Below are 19,854 nucleotides of genomic sequence, written 5' to 3'. Positions count from 1 at the left end.
AAAATAATAAGCTCTCCTATATGATAATATAAATGGGAATAAAACTATTTTCCTGAAGTAAAATAATAATAAATGATATCATGTAAAATATATCCCAGGTGGGAACCTCGGCCCGGACGATATCTGCATGGAGTTTGTATGTTCTCCCCGTGTCTGCGTGGGTTTCCTCCAGCTGTCCCTCAGCTATGACAATCGGCTTCCTCCATAAACTGCCCTTAGACTGCGATAATGACTCTGGGGGGGCATTAGATTGTGAGCTCCTCTGAGGGACAGCTAGTCACATGACCATGGACTTTGTACAGCGCTGCGTAATATGTCAGTGCTATATAAATACTGTGTAATAATAATATATAATGTAAAGTAATAACAGTGTACCCCCTGCCCCTATACTCAATGCTCTTCTTATCGGTCCATGTAAAATTATATAAATCATCTCACTAAATATTACAATTTAAAAATAAAATATTTAAAATGAAATGATTTTTTGTCTATGTATCATAATAATAATTTCCCCCTCCTATATCTTCATCCTATCTCTTATATCTTAATATTTTTATATAACTGACTTTTCCTATATCTCCATGTCAAATATTAATTTGTATTAATAACCTGAGTTCTATGTATAAAGCAGTGAATCCGACATTCACAGAAACATTCCCTGGTGGAGAATCATCTACTGCCATTGACCTGAAAGATTCCCCACCAGGGATTGTTTCAGGGAATGTCAGATTCACTGCTTTACAAATAGACCCCAATATGTCCAAGTAAAATGTGATATTATATTAGGAGTGAATCACCTGTTCCTGCTTGTCAATCCTTCATCGTGTGAATGTAAGGATATAGTGAATTTAGGCTGTTCACTTACTTGGGGTGAATTCACACACACACACACACACACTTTTCCTTATGAAGTCAGCAGAGCTTCATCTCACGCACCGAGCTAAGTGAATTCTACGCCTGCTATGCTATGTGATCTGCCGATATTCCTTCAGTAAATCGTCTCCGTTATGTTTGTGGCTGTGAATACTGAAAGACAAAACCCTTTTCATTTTTATTAGTTAAAGCCCTTGGCAGGCTGTGCAAATGCTGCCCCCTACCTGCAGCAGATGGATGATATCATCGCAGCCTGAAGGACAGTTTGTAAGGTAAAGGCCCTTTTAGGCCGCAGTTTTCCTCTCCTGGGCACCCAGCAAACCGCACCATAGCTAATCAGATTTCCCTGATCTGAAAAAATACAACTTCTGTATATTGTGACAAAAATGACCTACAAAAGGCAAAAGAAAGAATAAAACACAACACATGCATAAACTATTGAAATGATTTATTTACCAAGAGAAACCATAAATGCACAAAAACACCAAACGCTGGCACTGGTAATATACAGAGACATCATTTGCTATAACCTGGGAAGGCAGAAGAAGGTTCAGTCTTTTCATTCTCACATTACAGCCAATGGTCTTTTTTTTTTTAATTATTTTTTAGTTTCTTTTCATTGCATACAAAAAAGGCAAAAACGAGTTCACAAGTAAAATGAATTCACCAAGTGTTGGCAAGAAAGAAATAAAGTCCGCTGTGCTTTATATACACAGAGATTTACCAGCCACATAGAATGAAAGCTAGAATGTAACCGGCGCCATGACGGATGAGAGTTAGTGATCGTATGCAGAAGTCATACACAGTGCTGAGGGACGGATGGGTAATTGGGGCAGAATGATGAGTGAGCTTAACTCGCCACCTACAGCGGCCAATCAGCATCTGCCTTTTATTTTCCAAAACCAGAAGCAAAAAAAAAAAAAAACTTGTGATTTTTACTTAGCTAAAAGTAATACAAAAGGTAATAATTTTCTAATGCAGATTTCATCTTTGGATACAGAAACAAACTAAAAATGTAGTGTCTTCTTCTGGATAGAATGACAACCACCATCATTCAATCCCCTGCCTGTGAGCCCAGGATGTCATGGACACACCCACTGGGGGTTATATCACATGACCCTGATGCCTGGAATTTAGGAATGCATTTGTAAAATTAAAAACAAAATTACTGGGGTAACTAAAAATTAAAATTAGCAAGAGTCATGCTGTGTCTGTCCCCACTTTCTGAAGCAAAACATCAAAAAATGCACATGGAATTGATGGTCATATTAGATGCACATGCAATTTTCAAGTTTTCATCTTAGATGCTCTGCAGCAGGATAAAAGGTAAAATAAAAATGTTGCAGAATGCTCAGAATCCATTGCAGGCAGCGGAGTACCCCCAGTGCACGGAAGCTGAACCCCAACAGGTTGAAGGAGAACAGACGTCTGCAAGGCTCAGCAAAGGCCTGGGACTGCCAAAATCCTCATGGGTGGGGCTTTCACTAAAAGGCGTGTCATGCAAAAAAAGCATCGACCCCTGAGGTTCTGTATCATCCTAAAGAGACCACAGACCTAACAAAAATAACTGAAATGTCAAGGAAGTCGCTGCATTGTTACAAGGGTGGAATGTGAACACCAACCACTAGCGGAATGGATACTGAAAAAAATGCTTTTGTTCATTGCACATGCAGAGTATTCTTTATAAGTTAGCCGAGCAATAGGTAGGCAGTGAGTAATGGTGGCAACTGCACCCCCAGCAGGCAAGGAGGGGCTATTGCAGTCACTATTACTGCCTATGTAGTCACGGTTTAGCACAACCAGACCATAGTTGTTTGCAGCATGCCATAGATTTTATTACATGGTCGTGCACAGAACCACAACTTTGTAGTGTCTAGAATGGGTGCTGAAGGTGCTTTGTGGAAAATCCAACATGTTTCAGGAGCAATGACAGGTCTCCTTCATCAGACTTATGCCTAAAAAGTAACTGAACCAAGAAAGAGATCTTTAGGGATAAAAGTAGGGCCCAATGCACACCCATGCAGCTTAGGTGCCGTGTACTTAGGGTGCACGTAACATGCATTACCACTGACTATATGTAGCATGCTTTTGATAGAAGCTCATTGAAAGATGCAGCAAGCAGGAATTTTTACCACATACACAATGCACTGGTGTGATCGGGCCTACAGCAAAAACAGTGAACATGTGAATGGGAAAAGATTAGCCATAGGCTGCAAATGTGTGGCAGGTACAGTACCAGGTACAATATTCCAGTCTATGTTTACGTCACAATATAAAGTGTACCCATCCTCCACATATCATACAGTGAATCGTGATTGGGTTGCATTTTCAAATATTGTGATTAATAATAATTTGCAATTATTTTAGTGGCTGTGGGGGATAAGATGACCCGAAATGAAAGCTGGCATTTGTACCTTGTAGTGCTGGCAGGCCCATTGCAAAGGTAGTTTTCTCTACAGCATTGAACAGGTCATTTCTCTGCTTACTTTGTATTTCTGATTTGTGCCCCTATTAGGGGGATTTTACCCCACATCCTGTCCAACAAAAAAATGAATATATACAAAATAAGAGGGGCAATCCCAGGGACCGTTGAACACAACATCCAATGATAGTGCAATGTTCTCTAAAGAGAAATAATAATTTTCCAGTTGTTCAATGTATCAGGAATGTCAGTAGATCATCACAATGCCAAATATCAGCTTCTTATTTAGGAAAGCCAATACACCCCAGCTTATAACCATGCTGAATCAGATCCAGTATAATAATCCATGCTTGCATACTAATATCAGAACGCATTTCTCCAGGAAAAACCTATAAGTCTCTACAATAGTGATCAGCTATGGTGAATGAATATTCCAGAATGCAGCAATAAATCACTTGGTCCCTTTTATGCCAATTATAGTCGATGTGGAGAATGCTGGGGTCACCCCATAGCCATGCTAAAACAAGGTTAGCATTTACAGCCCCTGGCTCAACTCCACTCCAAGACCCTGAATAGCAAAGCTGGGATGCAAAATGGTTAAAAATCCCCATTAAATGCACTGTGACGGTCAGGAAAGACCACAATAATATGGATCATTAAAACTGAAAACTATTTATTCTGTTAGTGGCAGATTGCATTGGACCATTCCATGATGTTCCATCCAAAGCTGATGGGGTGCTGGACTGGGGAATATTCGGACCACCATTACTGACCTATAAATAAAATGCGATGGGCACGATAATAATGTCAATACTTTGAGTCACTGCTCCAAAAGATACAGAAGGAGTTTTGACTATTTTACTAAATTCCCTTTGTTACAAATCTGTTTGGTATCAGTGACAGAGGACAATTACAGACAGGGAACTTTTAGAGTTCTGTAATAGCAGGTACACTTGAAGGGCCTAGAAGTTTTATTTGTGTGGCCCTTCTGTATGTCCCCCCTAACAATTACAAATGAGGACAAGGGGGACAGTTAGACCTTGACTGTGCTGTTGCAGCATTTCAAGATTCCAGCAAAGAACTGCAAAGTATAAAAACATTTAATTTGTCTGCATTGAAAATGTGCAAGTATTTTTACCAATGTGGCTCAAAAATAAAAAAACAAACTGCCTCAAACTATATGCAAAGTGCACTTCAATGCACTAAAAATGTCTGCAAAGGCGTTACAATACTTATACAAGGAGATCTAAAACCCACAATAGGCATGAAAACAAACATGAACTCAGGAGGTTGTTATAAGGCCACTGGGCAATGTCATGACAGCTCAATAACAGGAACCCATCTGTAATTCTGGGACTAAACCATTGCCAGGGCTTGTATTATCTTGTATTCATTTATCGTATTGTTTCTGAACTGTTGCTGCAGCTTTTTCCTGGCAGTCCTATAGTTTGTCCCTTCCCCCTGTCATTATCATCATTACCAGACAGCTTGGTGAGAATGAAAATATGGATAAACAAATAACAAGGGAATATTAAGAGGAATTATTATACTGAATACTATGATGACATATCAACTGCATACAGAACACAATCATATTTGGAATATCTTTAGTACAACCAAAAACTTTCATTTCCATATTGTCCTCAACAGCCACAAAGGATAAAAATACCTTTGCAAACCCAGAGATGACCTTTAAATGGTATTGGTGACATTATCACGGTGCATCAGGTTCACCCGCTACAGACTGCCTGAAAAAACTACGGGAAAGGGGGAAAACAAGACTAGTCCTCCTGCACAAGAAGAGAGTGCGGCAGTGACAAGTCTTTATTGCAGGGAGTTCCTGCACAGAGGCAAAATATTGCACAGGTTCAAGTTAAAATACACATGGCTTGGAATTTACTTATCCTGGCGTTCAGCTTACAAAAATACAACACGTGGGTGCCCCATCTATATCTTAAGGATGTAAAGGTTATTGGGTAAGAATGCAATACAGTGGAATTATATTTCATATACTGTATCTTTTACAACCCTGTGGCAGCTGGTTCTTTTCTCTATAGCCCTGGAATGTAAGTGGCCCCTTTCAGTCATTATATACAATGCAGTATCCTTTATATGCAGGGGTGGGAAGTGGCACCAATGTGTTTTTGTTAAATTGACAGGATTTTAGCTTTTTTGTAACCTTACCCCTACCCGATAGTGAGGAAAAATAAACACTGTACAGTGTTCTCCCCGGGCCCTTTTAGCCGGGCGCACCACCCAGCACTTTTCAGCAACCACCTGCTGTTTTTGGTTGTTACTGAAAAGTTGGGCACTATACAGGGGCTGCCACCCGCCTACAGCTTCTTCCCACCCAGCTTAAAAAACTCTGGTGAGATACTGCTGTGAGCCTTAAGGACCAGAAATTTAGCAGCACACAGATACCATAAGATACCATGAACTTATGCCAGCTGCCAGCAACATTTATAACACAAATACAAAGATTGTGGCAGCCAATACAGAACATAAAATGTCTCCAGTATGGCCAGGATTGTGGGCAATGTGCAGCTTTCAGGCTATTAGGAAACTACATGTCACAGCTAGCTCTGCTAAATGGCAAGGCCGGCTGGCACTTGTAGTTTCCCTGCAGGTTAGGGGAACCCCCAAAGGTTCCCACATCTTCTATTCCGAGCAGCTTTGCAGTCTGGGAAAGAGTTAAGCTGCTGGTTTATTTTAGGGTATTCTGCACATTTGCAGCACAGACACTCGGCAAGTGGGCGGACATCTTGTCTAAATGAGAATTAAGAAGTACAAAGGGAATACTTCTGGCTCTTTTACATAGAAAAATAGGAGCTTAGTGGAAAAAACCCAGCTTCTCGATCAGCCATTCTTCGGTTAGGTCTTCAGTGTTTCGGATCTCAAATACCTACGAGAAAAGAAAAAAAAATTACTGTAGCTACAACTAGGACACAAATAAAAACTCTAAACATGGGCCTGAAAGTCCTTCTATATTTTATAAAAAATCCCAACTTTTTATTCCCAGAAATATCCTAGCTGGTTCAGTGATTTCCAGAATTGGGTACCTTTCCTTCATTCCAAGCTCCATATTGTGATCAGAGTTTGCACAATGCTGAAATCTCCATCTCTCCATTGAAAATGCTGGATGCCTGACCAGCCAATCATAAAGCCATGGGGTTGCCACCCAGAAAGCAATGGTGCCAGCCACATACCTGCCCCAACCAGGTGTCTAAGAGCTGGGTACTTTTCTTTCCTACCAGGTGCCAAACTTGTGATAGGCAAACAAAGTCATGGAAAATATGTGCTGCCATTAAAGTGCCATCTTTTGTTTGCACATCTCCAGCGATTAAAGCGCACAAAATTATAGCAAGGTATAAATTTTGCTTTGCCACACACAGATAAAACACAGGTTACCTTTAAAGGAAATGTGCCACACTTGGCAAAAACATAATAATGAATAAAAAGAAATTATGAGGACAGGGACATGGTTAGGAGCAGGAAAAAGCCCAAAGTCTGTTCTTTTAGATATTACTCTCTATCTCCCTACAGGGGACAAAGCTCACCCTATTCTGCCAACAATGGACAATATCATTTAAAACAAAGAGGAAACCCCTGTAACCCGATGTCATCTGATCCACACTGCCATCAGAGACAGCGGCTGCCCATCAACCTAAAAAAGGTGAGCAGCACAGAAAATGTTGTTTTAAGTCACATCATTACACTGCAGGGCTAAGGGATTTTTCATACATTTATCTGAAACTTATTGTATTGTAAAACTAAAACAGAAAGAAATTACCTTTGTAAGTTCAGCTTTCTGAACAAGTTTGTTTTTGCTGCCTGCATACATCATCTGCTGTTCTGGTTTGCAGCCTAAAGTAGGAAACAATGAATGTCCAGTCATTATATAATGGGGAAAAGTTACTCGAGAACTTTAACATGAAAGCGAGTAATTAGTGTGAAGCTCATCAAAATGGAATGGAAAAGTCTCCTCCAACTCTCAGGGGCCGGCCTGTGTTAAGTATTTGGGTTTGCACATCGGTCTCCAATTATAAGGGAACCCCGATGATCCCTACACCAAGTACCCAGGTCTGCATACCTGTTGTACCCAATATGAGAAACCCCAACTATCCCTATACGGAGTACCCAGGTCTGCATACCTGTTGTACCCAATATGAGAAACCCCAACTATCCCTATACGGAGTACCCAGGTCTTTATACCTGCCGTGCCCATTATGAGGACCCCGACCATCTCTACACCAAGTACCCAGGTCTGCATACCTGCTGTACCCAATATGAGAAACCCCAACTATCCCTACACCGAGTACCCAGGTCTTTATAACTGCTGTGCCCTTTATGAGAACCCCGACCATCCCTACACTGAGTACCCAGGTCTACATACCTGCTATGCTTATTATGAGGAACCCCAACCATCCCTATACTGAGTACCCAGGTCTTTATACTTGCTGTGCCAATTATGAGGACCCCGACCATCCCTACACTGAGTACCCAGGTCTGCATACCTGTCGTGCCCAATATGAGGAACCTCAAGCCAAGTTCCTGCTGCACACATTAGGAAGAGCTCTCACCACCCCCCCTTAATTTCCTTGGTCTGCACACCTATTGTTCCCATTACAGGGGGATATCACCATCCTTGCAGGAGTTTCTCTTTTTTTTCCCTGAAGCACATGAAAATGGGGGAGAACACTGCAAAAGGCCCACATAGACGAAGTTGAGAATCATGGCAAAGAGATCTCAATATTGGTCAAATGCATATTGGAAGCCAGGGACTGACATAGCCCATCACAATCTACTTATAATTAAACAATGACTTCAGTGTAGGTTGGCCTACACCACATAGTATTAGGAGAATCATACTTTGCATTATTACTAATATTACACAGTATTTATATAACGCCGACATATTACACAGCGCTGTACAAAGTCCATAGTCATGTGACTAGCTGTCCCTCAAAGGAGCTCACAATCTAATGTCCCCACCATAGTCATATGTCATTTATACATTATAAGGTCAATTTCAGGGAAGCCAATCAATCTAACACCAATTGAAGAGACCTCACAATACCAATAATTTATTATTCAATTAATATCCTACATGGGTCCGGGCGGGAATAAGCCACCTAGTTATCAAGGAACCACAAGACCCAACATGACAGCTAAACAGATAAAGGGTTGCAGGTTCCAACCTAAATGACTTTACATATTCTCAGATGTGGGATTATTATGTTAAGACTTGAATCTAGAATCCTCCCCTTATTTCATTGGACTGAGCTTGCATCATAGGCAGTCGTCATTAGCACTATATAGGAAATAATGTGTGCACCCTCAGTGGTATTGAGTTCAGGGGTTTCCAGGGAAGGGTACAGAATGTAAAGACATTTTAGTCATTGTTTGCTTCCAGTGTTTTGCTAATCTTTTCTTCCAGCACAAATATGCTCCTCTAAAGATATTTAATAGGTTTGGTGGGGAGGATCTAGAGAGTCCAGCCCTGAACTCAATTTATCACCTATGGGGTAAAATGAAACATTGATTGTGGGCCCATCCAACGTCACTACCTGACCTCATAAATGCCCTCTGAATGGACACAAACACCTGCACATACCCCAAACTTTGGTGGAAAGCCTTCCCACCTGAAAAGAGTGGAGGTTGTAACTTCATATAAATGGCCATGGATTTTGATTTGAGTGTTTAACAATATATTTCATTTCTACAGGGTATACAAATGGGTTTCATTTATTTGGAATGGTTCAGTCTTTGCTCATTGAACAAGATAAAGACAAAAAAGGGTTACCAGGCCAACAATCAACATGGACAATTTATACACAATGGGACTGATTTATTAAAGTACTCCAAGACTGTGGAGATTATCATGGGAGAACCAGAGTATTTCAGCAAACCTGGAATGGATTCGTTCAAAGACAGATAATATTTGCCAGCTAACAGCAAATGACTTAAAAGATAATAATTTCCATTCAAGTTTGCTAAATGACCCAGATTCTCCCATGTTAGTCTATCTTGTTTAGTCTTGGAGAACTTTAATAAATCAAACCCAATGAAGATAATTAGATTTGTTAATGAAATGACTATTGGATGTTACCCAACAGGTGTTTGGAATATAACTGGAGGAGCTGGAACATCCAAAAGTCCATCATGAACAGAATCATGGCAAGATCTCCCTGTGTGTAGAATGAAATGCATAATAGAAACCAGGGACTGACATTGCCCATCAGGGTCCACTTAGAGGAAATCCATTGCAAGTTTTTGGATTTACCAGGTTCTTCCATGATAGTTTAATAATTTAATTTAATGCCACTAATTGGATTTCATACAGGTGTTAGACTTACCTACAGGACTGGAAAAGATGAAACACAAGGGGTACGAGACCCTTCCATCTTCATGCTGATATTTATAACTGTACACTATAAATGTAAGCCAAAATTAAGGAAAAAAAGCAAGAACGAACACACAAAAATGTATCCATTGTTACAGAATCTAAAGTAACCTTCCAGGCTTGTTTATACAGAACTTAGCCCATAGACATAGAATATAATCCCCTGTAATGGGTGCAATGGGACTGTGAAAAGTCCTTACTTCTACAAACTTTAATAACAAGGAGCAGAATCTGGGAGGGAGGAGATGGGTTAGAGGCAGCAATCACAGACTTGAGCTTGAAGCCTGAATATAAACATTTCCCATAAGTCAGAGGGTAAAAGGATATCTGGGCTGTCTTTCTGGTAGTTCATCTTTCAGCTCATCTGGAGAAATTCCCTGTTTAGAGAAAGAGAAACAGCAGCAATTAGCAAGGCAGGTCCCAGGGTGCAGTAATTGCAGAATCAGATTGGCCCCAGGGCTTTAGAATAATTTAATCATAGCTCTGTGCAACTCACCTGCACAGAAGACAAATAATTCTATATACTGACACCCCGAACTCTGCCATGGTCAGGGCTCAGCACCAAGTTATGTCTTGTAGACTTTGTATTGCAAATTCCTAATCTTCACTTTTTATGGATTACAGGACAATTTCCTGCCAAACACACAAAACGGGTTTAAAATGGAGGTCGGTGCCAAGGAATAAACAGCAAGCACAGACCGATCTCCTGAGGCCTTTGCACAACAGAAGATTATAGGGGATGATGAGTCTTTTTACATCTACACGTAAAAAAAATCGATTTCATCTTGGCCTTGAATTCAGTGGATGTGTAAACAGAATTACCTTCACTGAGGTGTAGATGACATCTGGACAGTACCAGCTGTACTGCGGGGAGCTCCCATTCTCCGGTGTTGTTTTCACACCCCTCTCCCATTAAATGGGGGTGTGTAGATGACTGTTTAGTGGCTGGGTCTGACCCGCTATGTATTGTGATTCTTCACATACAGCAGGTGCTATTGAGGTGTGTTTGCAGACAAAGTAGGTCAGGCACAGCTCTTTCCTATCAAACACTGAATTATATGGAAACAGGGACAGAAGCATCTAATCGTCCATTGATTCTGCCTTTTGATTATTTTGTCCTATTATAGATCTAGTTACAAACCCTTAATGTATTTGACATTTTCAGTCATGTCCCCCCTTCCCCTGTTTTCTCTAGAATTGTACATTTGTAGTTCCTTCAGTCTATCCTGGTTTATTGTGAACACTCGGAGTCCTTGTATGACCAGATCATTTATCACAACTGAACAACTGAAATAATGTTTCTCAGCTGGGGTTCCTCCAAAGGGTGCTGGGGGTTCCTGGGGCAATGAGGAGTTTGCACCTCTCAGGTCAGTATTAGTGACCCCAATGATGTTTTTGGCTATTTCTAAGGGTGACATTCTTGCCACTGGCCAGCAATGTAAGAGGAATTCTTTCTACTGACCCCCATACTAATATATCATGAACTGGCATATCAAAATTAGTGATAGGGTACCTGAGACCTCAAAATGTATTTCTGGGGTTCCCTCCATTTTTTTTGTCCTCTCTTAGACCTCTTACCTTTTTGTGTTAATTAGACATAATAATGAATGCATGCTGATAAGTTCCAACTTTTCCTTACTCTATCCCAAATATCAATGTTTTAGCATTACAAATTACATTTCCATATATGAAAATAGTCTTAAAAAAAATTACATAAAAATTCAAACTAAAACATGTTTCCCTTTGTAGAATGTATTCCCGTTGGTATCACTAAGTGTGGACATTCCAGGTAAAGTTTATTGGGATGCAGAAGCAACAACTTCCCCTGACACCTCCAAATCACAGAGATTGGAACTGATCAATGACAGGACTGACCTCATGCTCCTCTTCCAGCACCACAAGGCGACGGTCTTTGTCTATTTTCACTGCAGAGGAATCAAAAGAAACAATCAGAAAACAGATTCAAGATTCGGTGCTGCAATCCTGACACTGAACTTTAAAGCCAGAAGAATAAATTGTTTTCATTAATTAGGGCCCCGGTCAGCTTCCCGTTGTTGTCTGTCACCTTATTGAGGAGATTTACCCTCACACCCTCCAGTGGGAACACAGACAGGTAGAAAGGTGGAGGGCCCCTGGAATGTTGCATATATATATATATATATACACACACACATATACACACACATATACATATATATATATATATATATATATATATATATACACACATACATACACAACCATATACCTCCTGGTTTGGAAACAATGTTGTTAGATTTTTGTGAAATTCTGCTTGGGCACAATGTGGTCCTTGTATGACAAGCAGTCCATAAAGGCTCTAAAGCCGTGATGCTCACCCAGGGGTCCTCCAGAGGTTGCTGGGGGTTCCCTGAGACCTGAAAGTAATTTCAAGAGTTCCACACTATCTTTTTAGCTGAAAACTTGTTAGCTTTGCTTGTTCAAGAAAAACACAATGAAAATGTTTTTTTCCAGGGATCAGAAGCTGCTATTAAAAGCAAATATGGTTTGATTTTCTGTTTTCCTAGTAAGAGCTAACTGACAGCTGAACCATCCAGAGAGTGACATGCACCACCTCTGTATTTTATACCCAGAGCAATTCTGAAATCTGCCCTCCAGCCTTCCCTTTAATATTGGTACAGACTCTTCTCTTGGACTGGGACTTCTTACAATGTGCATTAGATGCTGCAGCAAGTGAGAGCCTGCATTATTATTATCAGGACCTCCAGAATGATCTAGGTCTTGCTAGCCTGACTGTCCCAGGCTGGACACTTTCATTTGTTGTTCTTTCATTCATAGAGGCTTGTGGAGCGTACCAATGGATGTCAATACAATCTTCCCATGAATGCTCCAGGCTGGCCCATTAAATCATTTCATTATTTGCATTCCCTCTCCCAGGTGCCTGAGGGCTCTAGAGAGAAGTAGTGAGGCCGGGTGCTGGGATGTTTCTGCACCCCACAGGCCTCTCCCATAATCCTACATATTGACATTTACAATGACATCACAGGGGGGCCACGGAAATCCTTTGCTATGAAGAAATATTAGTAGTTAGTTATTAGTCACAAACACAGTCTGGATTTGGTGCTGGTGGATGACAGGGAAATGCATGCTGTGGAAATACGGAATCACTCTACAGAATATTGTATTGATTCTTGCACCCCAAATAAATACCTGGTAATCCTGCAAGACTGGTAGAAAGGCTTTTTGTGTCTTCAAGGTTAACCACTGGCATGCAGTCTGCAGGATGGTGGCCGCCTTGAGCTATCATTCAATGCCCCGCAGCCAATGGCCCCGGCTGGTTGAGCTGCTCTGATTGGGGCATCCAAGCCCCAGGTCCATGGCCACTGACTCTAAAAGATATCACTTCCCAGATCCCACCAAACTCGCAGGAATAAAATCAGCCAATGCCTAAGGCTGCCTTGGCCTGGGGTGTGGGGTGAGGTAACACAACATAAAAAAATGATCAAAAAGCTGCGTTTATAACAACCCCCCACCTAGTATTACAGAGATCCCATGATTGTAATGAAACAATGGTGACCTTGGAATAATCACCAAATCACACCGACATACAGGTAATATTCAGAATTCCCCCCAGTTGGGTGGGAAGAAGCTGTAGATGGGTGGCTGCCCCGGTAGTCAGAAAACAGCCGGGTGGTGCACCCAGGTAAAAGGTGTGAACCCTGATAATGTTGGAATGTACTCACTGATAATGGCGGCATTGTTGGTCTCTTTGCGGAAACGAAACTTTTTCAGCTTCTCCACCAGTTGCTCGTCCACTTCACATACAACCAGAGACTCACTCTGAGAAATAAAGACAGAAACTATCAATAAGCAGCAATTTACAATCTTATTCAATTATTGGCAGGAGTGGAGCCTTTGTGGCCTCCATGTTCTCTGTGAGAGTGGGATTTGGTGGTACCTGCTGTTGCAGCAGTGATTTCTATTATTTCTTATAAGACATTCTACATTCCATTGTGTCACAGAGTAAAGCTTCATACATAGGTCAGGTTACTGTCACTCTAAGTTTTTGTTTTTGTTTTGGGATGAACAAATGAGCACTATACACACTGCGATATTCTGTTCTATGGAGAGGCAAGGATCTCCCCAGGCTGTTTTTGCAGGGCGCACCCCCAGCACTTTTTAGTAACTGCCCGGCTGTATCTAGGTGGTTACTGAAGAGCTGGGTCACAATACCGGAGCTGCAACCCACCGACAGCTTCTTCCCACCCAGCTTAAAAAACATTTCTGGGGAGAACCCAGACGACGGGGGAGGGGATAAATGACTAGAACTGTGATCTCCTCCATGGAAAAGCACAAAGGGGGTTCCCAATCAGTCCAGCACAGCGGAGGAGCATTGTACAAATGTCAGCTTTTATTTGGTAATGTTCGATATCAATGCTCAGCTTTCCCTTAGGGTGGCTGGAAACTTTGTGCTTTGTTCATGGTGGGCTGATTGTCAAAGACTTATTATATGACCCAGTCCAGATGGGATCCATGCAATATTCTCCCCGACATTATATAAACTGGGTGGGAAGAAGCTGTAGGTAGGTGGTGGCCCTATATTGTCACCCAAATACAGCCGGGTGGTGCGCCCAACCAAAAGGGGCCGGAGAGATCACTGCAATAAATGATGATAATAATTAAATGGTTTATTTATAGCATGGCCCCACCCCCTAGATGTCTCCATACCCATTTTGGGGGTAGGGGGGTTGCTGTATTGCTGGTTCCTAATATTTTACAATCCCACAACAACCAATCAAAGCAAGAAAGAATAGCTCACTCATAGAATTTTAATTTTCTAACTAGGAACTCGACTTCTTAGTCCCTCCCATGTGCCACTCCTATCCAATTACTGTGCTCTAACCAGCCACTGAGGAGTCACACTGGAGGGCCATACGCCACAACTCGGTGCAGCTCCTCACTGGGGGGGGGAGGCATACGGCGCAGCTCATCAATGGGGGGGGGAGGCATACGGCGCAACTCCTTACTGGGGGGGGTGATAGGGCACAGCTCATCAATGGGGGGGCAATACGGCACAACTCCTTACTGGGGGGGGGGGGCGATACGGCGCAGCTCGGAAAACAAATCCCTATGAATGAAGTGGAGCGAGGTTTGGAATAAATCCCTGGAAAGGGTTTGTAGCGCAGATTATTTATGGATGATTAAGATCTGAACCACAAAGTAAACATAAGAAGCCATTAGACACCTCGTGGTAATGAATATGTAAACAAAATAACATAGAAAATTAATTTGAGTTTCCTCTGTATGCCGGGGAGGTGGGGGGCATACAACAGTCATGTGACTTGTGGATAATCCTGGCCTGGGGGGGTAGAGCAATGTTAGCCAATGGGAGGACAGGATTCAGCCCAACGAAACATATTCATGTGAAGATCTAAGGAGATTTGATTGGTTCATCAATGTCAGAGACAAAAAGTGATAAAAAATGACAACCAAAGGTTGGAAGAAAGGTGAACTCAAAATGGGACAGCATGGGGTAGCAAACTGGTGACTGACCACCAAGCAATACAGCTAGCCTTTCATTGGCTAGGACAGTATTTCTCAGCCAGGGTTCCTCCAGGGGTTCTTTATGTATTTATTCAGTCATGCCTCCATTTTCCCCAGAATTGTACATATGTAGATCCTTCAGTCTCCCCTGGTTTATGGTATGACCAGATCACTTATCACAACCTCAGATGTTTGGAACGGCCAAAATAATGTTTCCCAACCAGGGCTCCTCCAGGGGGTGCTAGGGGTTCCTGGGGCAATGAGCAGTTTGCACCTCTCAGGTCAGTGTGACCCCAATGATGTTTTTGGCTATCTGTAAGAGACATTCTTCCCACTGGCCAGCAATGTAAGAGGAATTCTTCCCACTGACCACCACAATAATATACTGTGATCTGTGGGTATAATATTTATAGAAGGGGGGCCCTGAGGACCTGGAAGGTATTTCCAGGGCCCCCCATGTTATAAAGGTGCAGAGACTTTGCTGTACTGCACCCTGGCATTGAGGTGCCCCACCCCCATACCGGTGTCATATCGCCTGCATTGTGGAGTAAATGATACTCAATGCCAGAATTTAGAAAAATGTGTGTGGGTGGGTTACTCAGCGTTATAAGGAATCGCCAATAGCAACCTCTGAGAGAAATGCACAAAACATAGAAAATGGCAGAGGCTGCATCAGTGATTGCAGCTCCAGCACAGGGGCAGATTCTGCAATACAGCTTATACATAAACCCCCAGTGACTGTACTGCCCCCTGCAGGCCAGGTGAGGGCACTACATTCCTGCAGATGGAGCATAACTTTCCCTGATGGAGGCAGGAATGATGTTAGGTAAGTTTTCACCGCCCCCAGGCTGTTCAGGGAGATGGGGACAGTGTGACATCTTTCCTGTCATCCCTCCCAGTATTGGCAGCTCACCATGTCCGCTCTGCTGGCAATCCTCCGGCTCTGCCCGGTACTGACTTCTCAGCCAACACCCGGTGTGAAAGGAGGGAGATTGTCCGTCACGTGACTCCCGTCCAGTCCAATCAGGGAGCAAAACCTGCATCAGAGGGCGGAGCCGGCTTATAGCCATCTTTAAAAAGGGCAACAGCGGATTTTTTTAGCCCAAATTTATACTAAAGCGACCGGTTTGTTTGTTTTTTTTTCAGGCAGCTGTTTTCAATGTAGACCGTAAAATACCATTAATAAAATTAAATGAGAATTCTCTTAATGAAGACAGAAATCGTTTGCCTTACTTTTTATAAGCATCCCTGACGCCATCTTTGAAAAGGGCAATCTACTTTTGGGAAGAGTCTGTTCATACAGTTTGAGTTGAAAGCAGCTGAAAAATAGTGAGCCTATGACGTAGTTTATTTTTTACATATAAAAATAGTTAAACGCAAAGCTGCACGGATCCTTTTCGTCTTAATCTGCAAACTGAATCGCTCAAGCAAAATGTTAATTATTTTGTTATAATAGATGTGGGGGTTTACCGAAAGAAAAATGGCGGGGAAGCGATCAGTGACACTGATCACGTGACCTGATGCGGCTCCTCTGCCTCTACCAATCAGCCTTAGTTTGGAAGTGACAGCTGAGGGCTACGGTGGCCGATTAGGACCGAAAATAACCCGGAGGTGGTGGGGGCGTTGTGCTGGCTGTGAGGGGATTCTGATCGGTATTACTATGCCAGCCATCTTCCTTACCACCTTATACGAATATTCGCCCCCCTTTTACATCGCTGTGGTGTTTGTCTGCTTCGTGGTGACCTGTGGGTTGGTGCTGGGGTGGTAAGTAGGCCTAATGTATGTACAGCTGCCATCTGCTGCTTCTCTGACAGGTCAGGTTAAAGAAGAAGCCAGCTTTGCAGTATTTACCTCTAAAACAGCCAAATAGTATGACTTTAGTGTAATAAACAGTCCTTTCTGTAAATAATACACCTAACACATGCATTCCCACCATGCACTAGAAGGGCCTCAGTAATAATAATAGTTATAATAATATTAATAGTAATAATTATAATAGTAAAAATAATAATAGTTACAATTCTGGCACCAGTTTTTAAAAGCATTCTGCAGGTAAAACCTTTAGTTTGCCTTAAGTTCCATCATCTCACCACCAGGTGGCGCTATATAGAGGGGGGTAAGGACCCCTGTAATGTTTTTATTGAGTCCTGTGTTATAACGTCTGTGAATTCCCTGTAAGCAGCTCCACATTGAAAGTCCTCTTATTTTCCAGGTTTGGATTGGACGTTCCGGTCATACTGAGAAATTCCGATGATTCCATATCAGAAACCTTCATTTCCAGGAGGCAGATGGTACAAGTGAAGAATCCCTTCGGACTGGAGATTGCCAACCCTGACGCTACCACAATAACAAGTGAGTGAGGAATGCTGAGCAAACCTGGAATGCATTCCTTAAAAATCATTTGCTGTTCAATCCTGAACCAGATGCATTCCAGGTATGCTGTATCACCCAGGTTCTCTCATGATAGTATATGTTCTCTGGTCTTGGAGAGTTTTAATAATTCCCAATATACGTACGAGTTCAGAGATTATAATTACAGGCACATTGAGCTCACTGGCTGACAAGCAGCATGCTGATAAGAGGAGTAAGCAGAGAGATGAGGTCATCGCTGTACTGCTTCTCTCTTTATCATCCATTCACATGCTGAGGGCGGGTCTAGAAGTCAGCAAGGCGTGGCCAAGGCAAATCTGGGCTCAGAGTAATCGGGTTCAATAATTCTGGCCATTAGACTGACGGCATCTAGTGGCCGATATAAGTATTGCAGAAGAAACATCTGGAATAAAGCTGAAGGTTGTGGCTTTTGCTATTTTATTTTTATTAATATTTTTATCCTGAATTCTGCTTGCAGTAATACAATGTTAAAACCAGACCCACAATTTTAGGAAAAAGAACAGAATTTAATGTTCCCCTCCCCATCAGATGCTCCCCGTTTCCTCACTCTTTTCCCTTTGGTGGTCAGCAGGTGGAGCCATTGAGAGCTGCGGGGAACACAGGAGCTGGGCACTCCTAGAACTATCAGTTCCTAAGCAGACTTCAGGGCAATTCTTTAACAAACTAGCATACAGCCATTCGCTATGGTGTTAATTGCAGATTATCGATAAAGTTTTGTATGCTTTTGTCTGCAGCGGGAGTGACGTTACGGCCACATTGCCTGGAGGAGACCACCCTGACCTGTTATTGGGGCTGCAGCGTGCAGAGGGTGCAGGAGGCCCTGCAGAAACATGTCTACCATTTCCGGATTATGACCCCCGGAGCCCTGGAGGAGGCGCTATACAGAGAATACCAGCACAGAGAGCAGCATGCGTATCCTTCCTCGGGTTTATATTTTTATAGATTTACAAACAATAATTTGTGTAGATTAGAATCTGTCCCCCATTTGTTTCCTTCCTGTGTCCCCATAGAGAAAGGGATCACCTCGCTTCCTGTTCACAAATATGGAAATCACACAGTGATTGGAGGCGGGGCTGGTCACATGACAGGTCCGGACTCTCCTCCTTGGACTTGCTTCGGCAGCTTTTGTGATAGATACCCGGCGCGGTCAGGCAGGTTGGAGGGGTTATTGCAGAAGGGGCATCGCCTGATCCTCTCTGCAGTAATGACCGGACTGATCATGAATTTTTAAAAGTGAAACTTGAGTTCCTCTTTAAGTTTTCAATTCTAATCGAATGTGGACAATGCTCCCCTCCCTTTAAAAATTGGGCCTTATTTTAGGCAGTGCTTTGGTTGCAGCAAATGCCACATCATTGCTTTTTACTGGCCCATGAAAAATAATCTTTTTCCAAAATTCAATCATTCAGACACAACATCATGTCTTTAGTACCCTCATCTCACCACCAGGTGGCACTCTATGAGCAGCATTTGGATTCTATCTCATTAGTCTGGTTTTATAGAGCAGTGACAGCAAGGTTACCTGATATTGGGGGGGCGCTATGTGGCCCCTGACTTCACTAAAGGGCCACACTTCCAGTAAATGTAATACTACAGCAAGCCGTCATACAGCAAACATCCACCAGGTGATGATCAGACAATACAGGCATGCTAGAAATGATGATCATTAACTGCAGACATACTTTAGAAGTTGGTAAAGGATGGGAACATAATTCAAGGGACAGTCAGATGGTGGAGAATGTCAGGAGCGGGCCAGACACTACAAGCATGCTGCTAGAGATGGCCAGAGACTGCATACATAATATATATATATATATATATATATATATATATATATATATACACACATATATGAGTTGTTGGGGTTTACAAATACGCTTCATAGTCACATTACATAAGATCTCACTCTTACATCTCCATTTACAATCAAAGCTTCCTCATTTCTGCTCCAATGTTTCTAATATTTCCTCATTTGATATCAGAAAGATTCATTATACATATTTATATAATAAAGCATACATAGAGAATGAGGGATGAGCGGCACAAAAAGAAAAGATGATCGGGACAGAGACAGAAAAAACCTTTCTCTAGAAACGCCTACAGCTTAATGTCCTTACACCAGTTATACAAACACACAGTAAGGCCAGATTGGGTAACATCTATATAGAGGAATCAGGACCTCCTTCCTCCTGCTGGTGACCCCTCTAGTGATGGTGACCCCACAATTCTATCTATATAGAGGAAT

At 42.2% G+C, this 19,854-nt stretch overlaps 2 protein-coding genes across 2 annotated transcripts in view; one reads left to right on the top strand and one right to left on the bottom strand.

Annotated features, from left to right (window-relative positions):
- Positions 1–1,306: 1,306 nt before the first annotated feature.
- Positions 1,307–16,234, bottom strand: GMFB (glia maturation factor beta). The gene is made up of 7 exons (XM_072429094.1): positions 16,135–16,234; positions 13,421–13,517; positions 11,574–11,623; positions 10,026–10,075; positions 9,652–9,734; positions 7,086–7,159; positions 1,307–6,197 (listed from the first exon to the last, which is right to left on the bottom strand). Exons 1-7 carry the CDS (start codon positions 16,135–16,137, stop codon positions 6,126–6,128), a joined length of 429 nt encoding a protein of 142 aa, XP_072285195.1. The 5' UTR covers positions 16,138–16,234; the 3' UTR covers positions 1,307–6,125.
- Positions 16,235–16,789: 555 nt separating this feature from the next.
- CGRRF1 (cell growth regulator with ring finger domain 1) overlaps positions 16,790–19,854 on the top strand; it is a 12,024-nt gene continuing 8,959 nt past the window's right edge. The window contains exons 1-3 of the mRNA XM_072427531.1: positions 16,790–16,985; positions 17,434–17,573; positions 18,347–18,524. Coding sequence (XP_072283632.1) covers positions 16,882–16,985; positions 17,434–17,573; positions 18,347–18,524 — 422 coding nt within the window. The 5' untranslated portion in view covers positions 16,790–16,881. The remainder of the gene's footprint in view (positions 16,986–17,433; positions 17,574–18,346; positions 18,525–19,854) is intronic.

The sequence above is a fragment of the Pyxicephalus adspersus genome, chromosome 12 (genome assembly GCF_032062135.1).
Source record: "Pyxicephalus adspersus chromosome 12, UCB_Pads_2.0, whole genome shotgun sequence".
Classification (NCBI taxonomy): Eukaryota; Metazoa; Chordata; class Amphibia; order Anura; family Pyxicephalidae; genus Pyxicephalus; species Pyxicephalus adspersus.
This window is presented reverse-complemented; position numbering and strand designations above follow the sequence as displayed.